This window comes from Agelaius tricolor, unplaced genomic scaffold (assembly GCF_023055355.1).
Source record: "Agelaius tricolor isolate 1412-34295 unplaced genomic scaffold, bAgeTri1.0.p SCAF_5, whole genome shotgun sequence".
In the NCBI taxonomy this organism is placed as follows: domain Eukaryota; kingdom Metazoa; phylum Chordata; class Aves; order Passeriformes; family Icteridae; genus Agelaius; species Agelaius tricolor.
In genome coordinates, this window is record NW_027269265.1 from 51,822,663 (window position 1) to 51,837,055 (window position 14,393).

Sequence of the window (14,393 nt, forward strand, 5' to 3'; positions counted from 1 at the left end):
CAGTTCCTGTGGTTTAACCTCCAGGTCCCTCTGCTTCTGTGTGTTTAAATTCCAATGTTGCAGCCCACGGGGAAGGTCGCCCAGACATTGATATATGAAAATCTTAATGGGTCTGGGAGACAGGGAAGGAAATATTCCCTCACTTTACAGATAAGAAGCAAAACTGAATAGATGGTCTAGGCAGTAGGAGCCAAAATCTTCTTTGATCAATGCTGTGAGGTCTCAGAACCAGCAAAGTACAACCACTGAGCAATGCATACACAAGGCAGAGAACAGAAGTCACAGAAATGAGCAGAAAAGCAGAGAACAAAGTGAGGGCAAAGATAAAGAAGTGAGATTTGGCTTACAACAGACATGCCCACCCAAGGGAAAAAAAAAAAAGGTAAAAAAAAGGTGGGGATTCCTCAGCAGCACTTTACAGTAATGAACGGGGGAGGGGGCAAGGTAGAAGGGAAAGAGTCACAGCATGAAACCTGAAAAAATGGCTTCTAAGGAAAGCAAAACAAGCACCTCAATGTTTTAATAAGAAGAAAAAAAAACATATCAGGCAAAACAGTGAGCTGAGGTTTTTTCTTAAGACTGGTTTTGATAAAGATGTATTCTATTACATAGATTTTATGGGAAAAAAAGCCATCATTTTTGTCCCCTTTTTTTCCTTTTCAAAGAAAAATACCTATGTTTTGTGGATGTTTGGTATTGTGAAAAAAGGGCCTTTTAGGGAAAAAAAAACATTAAGAGAAATTAAATGTATCTTGAAGAAAAGAGACAGAATTCCAAAGCAACAAATAAGGGAGCAAATATGAGTGACAGGGAATGCTGCTGCTGTCAGTTCAAGAGAGTAGAAGGTACTCAAGCAGCAGCAAGTATGAAAAAAGAGTTGGAAGTTTTTCCTCTCTCGGCATCAGACACGACAAGGAGTTCAAGCAACCAATTCCAGTCCTTAGAGAGCCCCTCCATGGGTGCACACGAACCCACAGCCCTGCTGTGCCTTGTCCCAGCTCTGCTGCCCTCCTGCCTGTCCCCACTCTGGCCCAGCCCCTGCAGTGGCAGCCTGAACCAGAGCCCTGTGGGACCAAGCCCAGGGCCCGAGGAGCTGAGGACACAAATTCTTAATCCAAACAGAAGATCAATTCAGCTCTGTCAGATGGCAGCCACCTCAGCACCCTCATCTGTGGATGGCCATATATGTCTACAAATGTTGATCTCTTCACTTTGGGGATTTTTAGAGTGAGATTTGTTTATTCATGCTCAGATTCCTCTTATAGTTATGCCAACAATAAGCCATAGATTAAAGAAAGCCTTGCAGCTCTAAGCACTTCTTACTGAGATTTTCACTGTACAGTTCAATGGACAACTCTCTGATCTGAGCAACCACTTTAAAGCATTCCCTAAGGGCATCCAAAATAATTTTGTTCCATCTGATGCCTAATTAGATATCCAAGACTCTGATCTCTCAAAGGTCGCTTCACAAAGGTTTCACTCAAAACAAAGCATGAGATTTGAATACCTTTGGGGCTGACAAACAATAAATCTCTTTGCTGAAACCTAAACATTCTACAGGGAATCTAAAAGGTATCTGAAGGTAGTGCAGCTATTGCCCTGTAACTAAAGCCACTGAAAATGCCCAGAACTTGCATTTGTCACCATTCCCTGGGTTAGGGCAGAGTTTTGGTGCCCAGCAGAGCAGCAGGGACCCGGGGGTGCAGCAGCACAGCCTTCAGCAGGCTCAGCACCGCAGACACAGCCGGCATCAAAGAGAGGAAGGGATGCAGCTCTTCAAAGCCACTTAGAAGATCCTGACACACTGCTCCTTTCAAAAGCAGCGAGGACTTGAAGCCCCTTCCCAGCTTTGAAAACATCAACCTAAGAACACTTCTGAAGCTGGTTTGTGGCTCTCGCCGCCGGCAGGGGCGGGGCGGTACCTTCGGAGCGGTGGATGCAGGTGTGCTGGTTGTCGCTGAGGAAGAATCCCTCCTTGCAGCGGCACTCGTAGCTCCCCACCGTGTTGACACAAACGTGCTGGCAGCCGCCGTTGTTGAACATGCACTCGTCTGTGTCTGAGAGAGAGAGGGAAGGACAGAGATGAGCTTTGTGCCCTCACCACGGTACAGACAGACAGACACCAGCTCGGGCTGGAGGCACCCAGGCAGCTGAGACACGCCGGCTGCCCTGTGGGTGCTGCTGTGCTGTCAGCCTTGGGAAAGGGCATTTCTGCTGCTGCACACACATTTCCCGGGTGAGCAGTCTGCCCGAGAGCCAGCCCAGCAGAGCTGATGGAACAGCCCTGGCAGAGCCAGCCCAGGAGCCCCAGTACCCAGGGAACATTCCCTGCCCTCAGTGCAGCCCCAATCCACAGCCCAAGCACATCCAGCTCAGCAAGCAGATGTGGCTCCGGCTGCCTCCATGGGACAGACACCCTTTGGCTCCAAACCCATCCAAGCTTTAAAGGTTGTAGTGGTTTTGGTTCTCTAATTTGAGATTTCTTTTTCCCAGGAAGCTCCACATCCTAAAGCAAAGGTGGAACAAGAAAAACACAAGCCTCAAAATAAATTCAGCTAAAAACCTATCCCCTGCTCCTTACTTTCAGCCTAGCTAGAATTCACACACGTCATCTCTTCTGGTGCTTGGTTTATCACCCTCCTCCCTCAAGCCTAGGACATCATCACTCTTCATCAGGGCTGCTCCTGTGCTGACTGACTGCAGTCAAGGACAAGAGCAGAAGTTCTTGAAGCAGTTTTAATCTTGATTTTGCAACATTCAGAGTCTCAACAACACCAGAGAACACAGGAGGGCTCTGCTTGCAAGAGAACCAAGAGAACCAAGGAGTAGAAAAACTTCAGCTAAGCCTTTGAACAACAGGATGCCCATCCCAACCTCCAATTCTTTGTAATTGTACCCCTTAATAAGCACAGGTTTTTGTAACCACGACTGCCAAATACTTCTCCTAGCCTGATTTTCAGAACATTTAGTGGGAACTAAAAAACATTTAGACCCTTAAAAACAGAACAAAACCTTGCTGAGGCAAAGCACTGGTCTCATTTGCAAATTCATCTGCAGCACCATGTTTGCTCCCTGTTCTGTTCATTGTTCCTGGCTAATAGTACAATGTTTTTAATTTAACATTGTAGCATTTCTGGCAGAAAACAGCTGTCCTTTAAAAAAAAGAGGAGAAAGAGAGGCTTTTAGTAAGAAGCATAACATGGTATTACAACAGATTTAATGTCCACTGAAGGCAGTGAGTAAGCCAATTGGAGGCAAAGGAATGTGACCTGCTGGAGAAAAAGAGCGGCTGACATATCTCCATCACAAAGAAGCTGAGTATTTTAGAGTTCTGCAGTGATGTGAATGTGCAAACAATCATGAATAAACAGCCACCACGAGTCTTTAGTGCTACAGATTTGAACTCCAGCAGATGTTTCTGTCTTACAGACCTTGGAAAGCTTTCAAAAAAATCATCTCTTTCCAACAAGTAATTGTCTATTTGGCTTAAACCCAGGCACACAGCAGAGATCTTCAAAAATAAGGGTGAGAGGAGGGCAACCCTGGCGTGAACAAAGTAAATAAACAGATTAAGAGAAGATGTGATCCAATTTGCTGCATGCCAAAATATTTATTTAACGTTTACATCACAACTCAAAATTGGCACATCAGTGGTAAAAACCTCACTGTATGTCAATGACATTATGTTTTATTTTCTTTTATAGGTCTGCCATGCAATGCTGAGCAGCTTCCCAGCGACAGAGCAGGTGGTAGGTTTTGGCCTAGGTTATGTCAGTGGTCACAAAGAGCTCAGCTGAAGCATGCCCTGGGTACAAGGAGAATGCACACGTGCCTTTGGTGCCATTGTTAGAGGCAGAGTGCTCCTTCACATCCAGCCCTTCATGGTAACCTCAGCTGAACTCCACTCTGTGTTTACACAAAGGCTAAAATAAGATGGATGTTCTGTTATTTTAAAGTATCCGCAGATATTTTGTTTCCCTCTCTACTTGATTGAGATTTTTGGAACCTGGGGAGTTCACCCTCTCCTCCACCTACAATGCAGAAAGCTGGGCAGGCAACAGGTTCCCAGCAGGAAAAACCCAACACGATCCCACTGAATACTGCAGAGTTTCCTGATTTGTCCCTGCAGAAGACACAGCCTGGGGATGGTCTGACCCCCACACACACTGATTGATGTGCCACACACCAGTGGGAGCAGCCAGCCAAATGAACTGCAGTCGTGCAGGGAGGGCAAGGTTCCCTCTGACTGCCCTGGGTATGGAGGTGTGTCCAGGCACATCTGCACGAGTGCAGCACTAGAGGGAAACTGAGCCATCCCTGGAAAAGCAAATGGCACAAGGTGGCACAGGGTGAGCACAGGGGTGCCCAGGAAGCAGGACAGCTTCACAGCTCGAGGGTCAGCCCCTCTGCTCTTCAATGGCCTCCATCACAAACACTCCCAAACATCCTCTCCTTTTGGGAATACTCAGAGTGAGAAGCCCCCATATTACAGACAGATTTGAGAGAGAAGATCCCAAAGCCTGGAAACACACCTGACAACTGATCCTAAGCTAACTCTGGGACAGAGAGGACAATGATAGCACATGTTCCTCTATATAAACTCATTTAGCATAATAATAGGTGGCATTTTGCCCACTTAAACCCAAAGCACTCCAGAGAAATACAGCACAGATATCCTCATTTACAGAGGGGGGAAAGAGCCACACTGGGATGATACCTGAAAACCCTTAGACTCACAAGCAACATTTCCTCTCTCTCTGGACTGAGTGAGCCCAGGAGATGGGCAGGTTCCCCATGGGTGCAGCCACAGGGTGTGTTCCAGCAGCCCCCACCCTGCCCGTGAGCACACCCCTTACCCAGGCAGTTGTGGCCATCGTGAGCCAGCATGAAGCCGTCGTAGCAAGTGCAGCGGTAATTCCCTGGAATGTTGAAACACTCGTGGACACAGCCCCCATTGAAGTCGTTGTCACATTCATCAATGTCTAAGGAATAAAGCAAAAGTCAGTATGATGGATGCTTGCCTGAGTGTTATAGACAGGGATGTGACTGCCAAAATGTGAGCAGCAACTGCTGTCCAAAATGGTCATTGTCTTGCAAACACACTATATTTAATGCATTTCCTGCTGAATGACTGAGAAAAAACCCTGAAACCCCCTGGCAGCTTTACCTTATGCTTTTTAGGCCATAACAACAAACTCATTATCAGGCTGAGTGAAACGAACAGGTGAAAATCGTGCAAGGTTTGCCTTTGATTTTGTAAACAAGAAGTAAATCAGGTGACAAAACAATGACTATTTTGATTTCAAAATCATCCTTCATTACTTTCAGTGGCTCTATTTCCTTAGAAATGCTCCATGCTAGCACAGCCAGAGTGCTGTGCTGTGCTCCCTTTACCTTCACATTTCCTCCCTTCGCCGGTGTAACCCATTTTGCACATGCACTTGTACAGCTTCGGGGTGTTTTGACAAATAGCATCTGGGTGGCAGTCATCCAGCCCCAGGGCACACTCGTCCACATCTGTGAAAAGACAGCAGGCTCAGGAGGGATGTCAGCAGCAGGAGAACAAGGCACATCTCCTGAGCACATCCCTGAGGGGATGACAAGGCTGAGCACCTCTCTGTGGTGCCCACAAGAATATTGTGTGGTTTTGTGTGTCAGGACAGACACAGGCAGAGACAGCATCTGCACTTCAATTTCTGTCATATTCTACCTGCACAGAGATATATTTGTATGCAATTCAGATAAGCCCATGGTAAGCTTTTGTGCACGTTTATAAATGCACCCAAAACAATCTCATAAAGGTTAGATGCTCCGTGAAATTGAGCTGATAGGTTCACAGAGATTCATCAGAGATTGTCAATCTTTCTGATTAAAAACAGTCATTGAAAGAGTTAAAACATTAAAAACAAAAAGCAGTCATTGAAAGAGTTCTTGATCACATCCATGCATCACCTGTAGGAAGCCCAAGGATTTTTAAAATAACAAGGGGAGAGGATTGAAATGTACTTTCAAAGTCACCACCAACAAGTTAAAAGACTGACTTACCATTAAACAGATGTATAATCGTAAAATAATTTTTTTTACTACAAGAATAGTGTCTGGGGAGCAGCATTGCCAAATCACCTGGCCAGCCATCTCAAAGCACAGCAAACTGAAGCAAAATATCCAGGTGGAAACTTCAGAGAAGAGGAAATGAAGAGAAAAGGAAACACCAACAGGAAGAAGTCCTGGAGATGAAGAAGTGTAGACAGAAGAGGAAGAAAAGTTAAAGGCAGCAGAAGACATCAGCACAAGCTTTTCACACAGCAGAAGAAAACTGAAGCACGGAGACAGGAAGATTTCCAGCAACTGGCTAAAAGGGAGAATTGTAGGAGCAACACCCCATGCAGGTACAAAAAGTGCCTCCTAAAACAAGAAGCAGTGCATGAGTATCAGCAGAAAGCAGCTACTTCAATAGTCAGCCACTTTTTATGGTGGGGATCACTTTCCAAATGGAAACTTCAGCCAGCACTTCTCCCATTTACAATTATAGCATTCATCCTGCTCTTTTTTTTTCCTTTCCCCCAATCACAAAATATGCCTGTAGGTACTGCAGCAGCTGCCAACTGCAGAAAGTGTTCACTTGGTTTTAACTCCTAATGGGGTTTGGCAGTGAGGAGGAACAAGGCAGAGAGCCAGTGTCAGAGCAGCAGTGCCTCCCTGGCTCTCAGGTGCACACAGCTCCAGTGATGGGGTCCCAAATACTGCCATCGGCAAGAAAGGAGAAGGTGGCAAACAGCGGGAAGCAGCTGGGAAGAGCAGCAGAATCGGCTCCCTCACAAAGCAGAGAAGTCAAACCAGTAAAAAATAGGGAGGCAGTGAATTGAAGGAAGAAGTAGTGCAAGGAAGGGTACGGGCAATAGCTGAGGGGTCTCCAGCAGGTGGGGCAGACAGAAAGGATGGGCAGGAAGGACAGACAGACAGCGGGCATAAAGAGGCATCAGCCACACGTGCTGTGTGCCCTCGGCTCCATCAGCTCTCCCCTGCCCTGCCCGAGCCAGGGGCACAGACCTGCCCCGGCAAGAGGGCTCCCAGAAAACACCCGGCAAGGAGGGGCTTCCCTCTAAGGCAGCACGCAGAGACAGGGAGCAGATCTCGTGGCAGCGGCAGGATGGCAGCTCCCAGCTCAGCGGGGTTATTTTTACACCGCCCCTCTGTGATCTGCACCGTGCGGTAAAGAACCGCAACAAGAAGCCGCATCACTAATGCGTGGAAAAGAGGGCTAGGAAAAATCCGGAGGCACACAGAGAGAGATTTCCCCTTGCAGTGACAGCATCCCGAGCAGAAGAGAGACCCTGCAGGAGCGAGACTGTGAGCAAACACCGCAGCCTTCAACTTGGCAGGAGGCGGCGGCGGGAGAATTCCGGGGCTGGTTCCGCGGGGTCCGAAGGCAGCTTCACCGGCGGCACACACCGCTCACACCCCGCTCCCCAGGTGCCCCGTCCCGGGGCTCTCCCCGCTCCCGGGGCAGCGGGAACCGCCGGGAAAGCGGCGGTGGCAGCACCCGCGGAGCCCGAGCGCCCTGCGAACAGCGCCGGGCACGGCCGCACCTCACACCGGCACCGGCCCCTTCCCCTTCCCTTGGCCGCCGGCCCGGAGAGGAGCCGGGACCGTGCGGTGCCCGCGGGGGAAGCCGCGGTGCGGGGCTGGGGGGAGCGGGGGGCCGGGCCCGGGGGCACACACGGGGCAAGGGAAGGGACCGGGGGCACTCACCGGGCAGGGATAGGGAGCGGGGGGCACTCACCGGGCAGGGACCGGGGGCACTCACCGGGCAGGGGGCGGGGGGCACTCACCGGGCAGGGACCGGGGGCACTCACCGGGCAGGGACCGGGGGCACTCACCGGGCAGGGGGCGGGGGGCGCTCACCGGGCAGGGAGCGGGGGCAGGGGGCACTCACCGGGCAGGGACCGGGGACACGGACCGAGGAAGGGGCGGGGGGCACTCACCGGGCAGGGGCAAGGAGCGGGGGGCACTCACCGTGCAGGGGCAGGGAGCAGGGGCGCTCACCGGGGAAGGGGCGGGGGGCACTCACCGGGCAGGGGCAGCGCGGCGGGGCCGGCCGGCGCGGGCAGCAGCAGGAGCAGCAGCGGCAGCGCCCTGGCCCCCGTGGCGCCGCGGCGGCCGCCGGACCCCATGGATGGCGCTGCTGCCGCTGCCGCCGCCGGGCGGGAGGAGGCGGCGGCCGAGGGAGTGTCTGGGGCGCCCGGCCCGCCTCGCACTGACAGCGGGCGCGGGGCGGCGAGGGCTGGGCGGGCCTCCCCCTCCCTGCCCGGCCCTGCCCCGCTGCCCCGGGCGCGGTGGGCGCTGCCGGCTCACGAACCGCCCCATCCCGCCCCCCGAAGCCCCGGCGCCCGCACACCTGCGGCGCCCCAAACACAGGTGTCCCGCGGAGCCGCTGGCAACCGCGGGAGCGGGAACGCCTCACACGCCGGAGCGGGAGCGCCTCACACGCCGGCAGCGGGTGCTCCCCGGGCCCGGGAAGCATCGCCCGGCGCGGACGAGCCCGAGCATCGAGATGTGGCGGCCGGAACACACGCGATGCGCTCCAGCCTCCATTGCCTTGGTTCAATACAATACTGACATTTTTACCGTGTAATTACACCCCGCTGCAGAGCGTGAATCCCCACCGGCTGAAGGCCATGGCAAAAGCCACGCATCACCCCACCCCCAAGCCAGCCCCATACCCACCTCCATTCCCAGCCAGGGACTTCACACAGCTGTCGCTCCTTTGGCAGGTAAAATTGGCTCATACATTATTCACTGAAATTATCATTTCCTAAATAATGTCTGACCTTTCAGGCTGCGAGCAAGAGCAGGCAGTATTCTTCTCCACCCCTCCCTCCCATCCCCATTTCACTGCCCTTTCCCTTTTGTTTTGTTCTGTGAGAAATACCGAGCAGTTTGCAGTTTCTAGTTGCAAGGGCGGTTTATACACATTAGTAAATCTTCAGAATGAAACTTTCCCTCAGTCTTTGTCTTTGTTTCCTTAATGGCAGCTATAAATTACCACTCTCCTTTCTCACTGGAGCATCAGGCTTCATTGCTTTTGAAATGATCAAAGTTATTCTCTTTTTGAATCCAATGAGAAGCAACCTTTTGTGTCTCCTGGACGGTTTCAGTCTTAGGCAATCTCATCTATAAATACATAAAGCTGCTCATTAAACACTCCAAGGATTCTCCAGCCCTAAGCAATAAATGAATGAAGGGTTTCTCGACAGTTTCCGTGATCTCCTGAATAAACCTTCATACTTGGGGTGGGGATTGGCACACCTGCACAACTCTCACCCAGGGATATCACCCAGGCTGTCTCCATAAACAGCTCTCCCAAAGGGACAGAGAAGCCATCTCCCACCCAGGCACATGGCTTCAAGCCCCCTCACAGAAAAGCTGGCACTCAGTTCAAGCACTGCCCAGTCAAGTCCCCTCAATGAACTCGACCAGTATTAATTTAATTACCTTTCATCACAAGATTTGCAAAAGACAAAGTAAGAACACATATGAAGAGTGTAGCAGAAAAACCAGCAAGAGACACTGAAGAGTAACCAAAATATCCAAAGCTTCCTGAGGCACCGTAAAAGCAAAGGATCTTTCTTACTTCTGTAAACTAAAACATAAAGTGAGACATAAATATTTGGGAATGCCTGAGTTAGATCAAAAGATCTCACTGCAGCTTGGAAAACAAACAGAACAATATCAAATTTATCTTAGCTAATGAAGCCATTCCTTACACATAAATCTCAAAGTGTTTTGTGAAGGATCCTGGCTATTATTTCACATATAACACACATTTGTTTATGATGAGGAATTGCCATTAAAATATCTCTTTAAAGACACAAACCAGACAAGCTCAGACCTCAACTCAGATGCCTTTCTGCAGCCTTTTTAACCATTTCTATTCAACCACAGAGTCACAGTGACAGATGACTGCTCTGGGCATGAAGACCTTTAATGGGGGAGAGAAGCTACAAAAATTCTTAAGATTCAACTTCAGCACTAAGTATGAGGAAAGGAAAACAACCATATCAGGGCAGTTGGACAGGAAGACAACCCAAACAGGACTCTTGGGGGGTTTTTTTCAGCAATTTTAAATAAAATCAATTAACAAAGTTTCAGGGAGTAAAATAGATCCTGGAAAATAGCTACTTCCATAGAGGTAATTCCCAATTCCCCGCTGCTCTCCATTTTCACCATCACATGCAGTTGCCCCACATTGAGAGATGGAGACTAAGCTGCCACAGAACAGCTGGATGTAAAATCTGCTTCAAAAACTGTACACCTGATGTCCTGAGTAGAGATGAATACTTTTGTCTGCAAATTGGGGTTAAAAACTGCTTTATGCTCCATAATCCTTGTTAAATTTCATTATTTAATAATGACCAAACAATATCTGAAGACATGCAGATTGCCATTTCATCTGCACCTCAATGAGAAGTAGCAACTCTGCTGGCCTGCATCATATTGACCCAAAACTGAGCATGATGAGTGCTTGTGACAGCAGCTGAAAACAACTGGGAGGGCTGGGAGATGCTAGAATGGTAACAGCAAAGTAGGATGCTGACAAGTGAGGAAATATTCTCAAATATTTAATTGTTCCAAAGCACACAGAGCTGTAGTTTCAAGCCTTGCTCATCTCCAGGTGTGCACAGAGTTTTCATTATTTTTCTTTGAAATGTATCACTCAAATTTTTACACTTCCCATCTTAGTGTCCCAGGGCTGCTGAATTCTGTGTAAAAATAACACATCTTCAGTAACCAGCAGGATCTGCACAGGATTCATCTGAGACAGAGGAAATTTGTGCATTCTCTGGTCGCAAGGGGCATTAGAAACCCTCCCATGTAATTTATATGCCTTGTCTAAGTCTTTTTATGTCATTTGTAGAAAAACATTCCCCAAACAAACATCAGATCCAGCAGTGACATTTTAAATGTTGCAGGATCTGCATCTTAACATGCCACTGTCACTGAAATGAAGAACAGCTCCTGTTTATTGCAGAACTGAACACAGCATGGCCTATTAATACACACACATTTCTGAGTTAAAAGAGGAAAAAAGGAAACCCTTCGTCATGTGAAATAACTTTTAGACATTTGTATTTCCTTGTGAGAACTTCCCAAATCATTGCTACAACAAATGGTGCCATTTTAGACGGGAGCAGTGAGCGAACAGCCCCTGCCTGTGCACCCTGCAGTTGCACAACGCACTCTGCCCACCAAGGCCCTGCTCTTGGCGCTCCTTTTCCTTGGAGGAAATGTGACAAACCTGAGGCCAGCACCTGAGGTGAGGTGAATGAAGCTGCACTTACCTCAGCTCCATGCAGGCCTGCCCCACGTCCATCCCTGCAGGGGGGGCAGGAGCAGCAGGCCCATCCCAGCCCAGGGGGCAGAGCTTTGGTGTCTCTCATGGGCTCAGCACACCCACAGCACATACCAAGTCCACAAATGCACCCCAAAACCTGCCCAAGGATGAGGCCAGAGCATGGCTCAGGCCAAGCTCACCCCCTGGCATCCCCCAGGATCACCCCAGCTCAGGCAGATTGATGCAGTTACCCCAAGAGCAATATTGATGTTTGATATTTGTTATTTCCCTTTGCTTACAAAAAGCCTCCACCACAGACCAGGTGCAAACTTCCCATGCAAAACTACCCCAGGGGTGTGAGAGGTGAAGCACCAGAGATAGCTCCAGATGAATGATCCAGGTCCTTCCCTTCTGTCTTCCCTGGTGGAATAGAGCATTCAGAGATGACCTCACACACTTTCAAACAGAGGGAATGGGAATGGCAGCACGTCTGAGGGTGTGTGTGCTCACAGACCCTCCCAAGGTCTGTGCTGGTCCCTGGGCCTTCCCTTGTCCCCATTCCCTGACTCCTGAGCAGCATCTCCTCCACTGCTGGCAGTCTGACTGACAGGGATGGCCTTTGGAGCTGGGAGGGAGCAGCTGTAGCTGAACAGATCAGACACAGAACTGTACAAACATCTCCTGAAATGAGCCACTAAAACGTCCCACAGACCTGCAGCCAGGCAATGAGCCAGATGATCAGCCAAATTATACCAGGCTTTCTGAAAATAGCACATTAATGCTATTTTTTTCATGTTAGAAGACAAATTTTATTGCAATTCAGCAAATGAGCTACACCTGTAAAACCTCTTTGTATATCCAATTCACATTTAATGTCCAATGGATTGAAATGTCACAGGAAAAAATAAAAAAAAAGGAAAACAGTACCTGGTTTTGTCATTATAATGTAAACTTCAACACGGCCCTTAAAAATAACAAGCCAGTGATTTTCCCATGTAGTAAAATATATAGTTTATAAGGTATTGATGCTTTATCTTAGTTTAACAGCCAATCTCTAGGTATAAAATAAAGAGCTACAAAGATGTGAAGTACGTGTACAATTTCTTCAAGTATTTTCAAGTATCCTATAGTCTTTTCACTACGGACAAAATTCATTTGACAATATACAGAAAATGTTAAATCTGAATAGTTTCACTGCAGAAATCTTAACATATTCATGAATTTAAAACACATAAAAAGTATGGGTCATCCAGCTAGTACGTCCCATTTGAACAGTTTGAAAAATACTCTTTGTAATGGAAAAAGTTGTGGAACAGTCTCCAGTTCATGAATATGTTTTCAGCTACAGAATATCAGGTGGTTAAAGTTTATGGCAGGTAAAGGCTTTTTTTTTTTCTTTTGTATAAACTTACCATCATAGTATTTAATTACACTTAAACCAAACTTTATTAATTTGCATTTTCTTTTTGTATAAAGTATAATTGTAGCGTTAACCAAAGAAGGCTAAATAATTGATAGGTGATAGCCTAATTTTTCCTCTCAAATCAGGTATGAGCCTGTAAACATGTCTGGCTAGTTTAGCACTATGTATTTACTGCATGATGAACTGCTTACTGCATTTCTCTCTTTAGAGTGAATGTGTGCTGTTAAAAAGATGATCTTTTCTCATTAACTGTTACCAAAAAACCCCACTGAACAACAGAACAGCACAGCCACACTAACTGTACCTACCAAACCTGCCCCCTTATTTTGGAAAAATAACAAGAAAAAAAGTTAACTTAACAAAGGGAGAAGGATTTTACAAAGTTATGGATAAAAAGGTGCTGATTACACTGTTTGCTCTCATAAAGTTCAGCTGAATGGCATGGCAGGAGCAAATGCTGGATCCTAACGTTATCCTGTGGGACTGCTGCTAGAACAGCCATGAGAGAAGGGCGTGGGTTTGAGGTGGGATTGTGGCTGCTCCTACAGCCTGGGCTGTTCTTATACATGGAATCTCTTCCCAAAATCCTGGCACAGGCTGTATTTAATATCTTGCTCTTCCTTGGTTACCTTTGGAGCTAACAAAACCAGCTTTAGTTCTGCTGCATCTCAGAACCTTCCACTGCTCCATCAGTGGAGCAAATCCCTGCAGCCTTGGAAGTGCTTTGAACCCCAACAGGATCAAGCACAGGCCCCCTGTGAGAGGAAGGTTCTATCTCAAACTGGTTTTTAATGTGGGAATAAAGTAACCTAAGAGCTGGAAGAGGATCTCTGTCTCTTCCTTCTGCACTGGACAGCCAGAACTCAGGGTGCTCTCACTGATGGGCAGCACCATCCTCATGGGCCAGCCAAGGAGCCCACCCCTGGCAATCACCAAATCCCAGCCTCTGCCCATCCCAGACACCTCAAATTGTCCTAATGAGGGCAAAACAATCCACACCAAAACAGCCATTAGGCCAATGATATCATGTCTCACTAGGTAAACTTGTGTAAGGAAGGAAAAAAAAAAGATAAAAAAAGAAAAGAACCTTAGTTCAGGGTAATTACCTCATGCAGATAAAATTAATCCACCCTTAATACTATGAGATATATGGTTTTAACAGGATCAACTCAAGTGTTAAGGTCAAACTATGGAACCTTCCTTTCTTACTTAATATTCCCTGTCAAATACACAGGCCTAGTAAAGTCATTGTCAAGACAGCTGAAACAAAAACAACAAAAGAAAACAAATTAACAAAAAAAACCCCAAAATAAAACAAAAAAAATTGCTATTATTAATGCATAAACAATTTAGGACAGGTGTAAAAAGACTATCCTAACATATTAAGTTGAATATATGAAATTCTTAGAATGCAGTAAAACTTTTTTTTTTTATTTTTGCCCTTCCAAAGTGGGAAGAAAAACAAAAAAAAAACCACCAACAAAACCAAACCTGCACACACAGAATGCTCCTGTGAAACGCTCCTGCAAGGTGTGAAAGAATTTGCACCCACCCCATGTGAGGAGTGGCTCAGACATTGCCCTCACATCTTCCTAATGCTACTGTGAAATCAAAGAAGAATCTTGCTCTGATAAG

General features: G+C 47.6%; 1 protein-coding gene across 2 annotated transcripts in view; it reads right to left on the minus strand.

Moving 5' to 3' along the window:
- SCUBE2 (signal peptide, CUB domain and EGF like domain containing 2) overlaps nt 1-8,228 on the minus strand; it is a 39,594-nt gene extending 31,366 nt beyond the window's left edge. Inside the window, exons 1-4 of one of the 2 annotated variants that reach the window (XM_071427946.1) lie at nt 8,072-8,228; nt 5,395-5,517; nt 4,857-4,982; nt 1,923-2,057 (exon numbers count right to left, since the gene is read on the minus strand). In XM_071427946.1, the coding sequence (XP_071284047.1) occupies nt 1,923-2,057; nt 4,857-4,982; nt 5,395-5,517; nt 8,072-8,174 (487 nt within the window). In that variant the 5' untranslated portion in view covers nt 8,175-8,228. The remainder of the gene's footprint in view (nt 1-1,922; nt 2,058-4,856; nt 4,983-5,394; nt 5,518-8,071) is intronic. The other variant, XM_071427945.1, reaches the window with a different exon arrangement.
- Nucleotides 8,229-14,393: the final 6,165 nt, after the last annotated feature.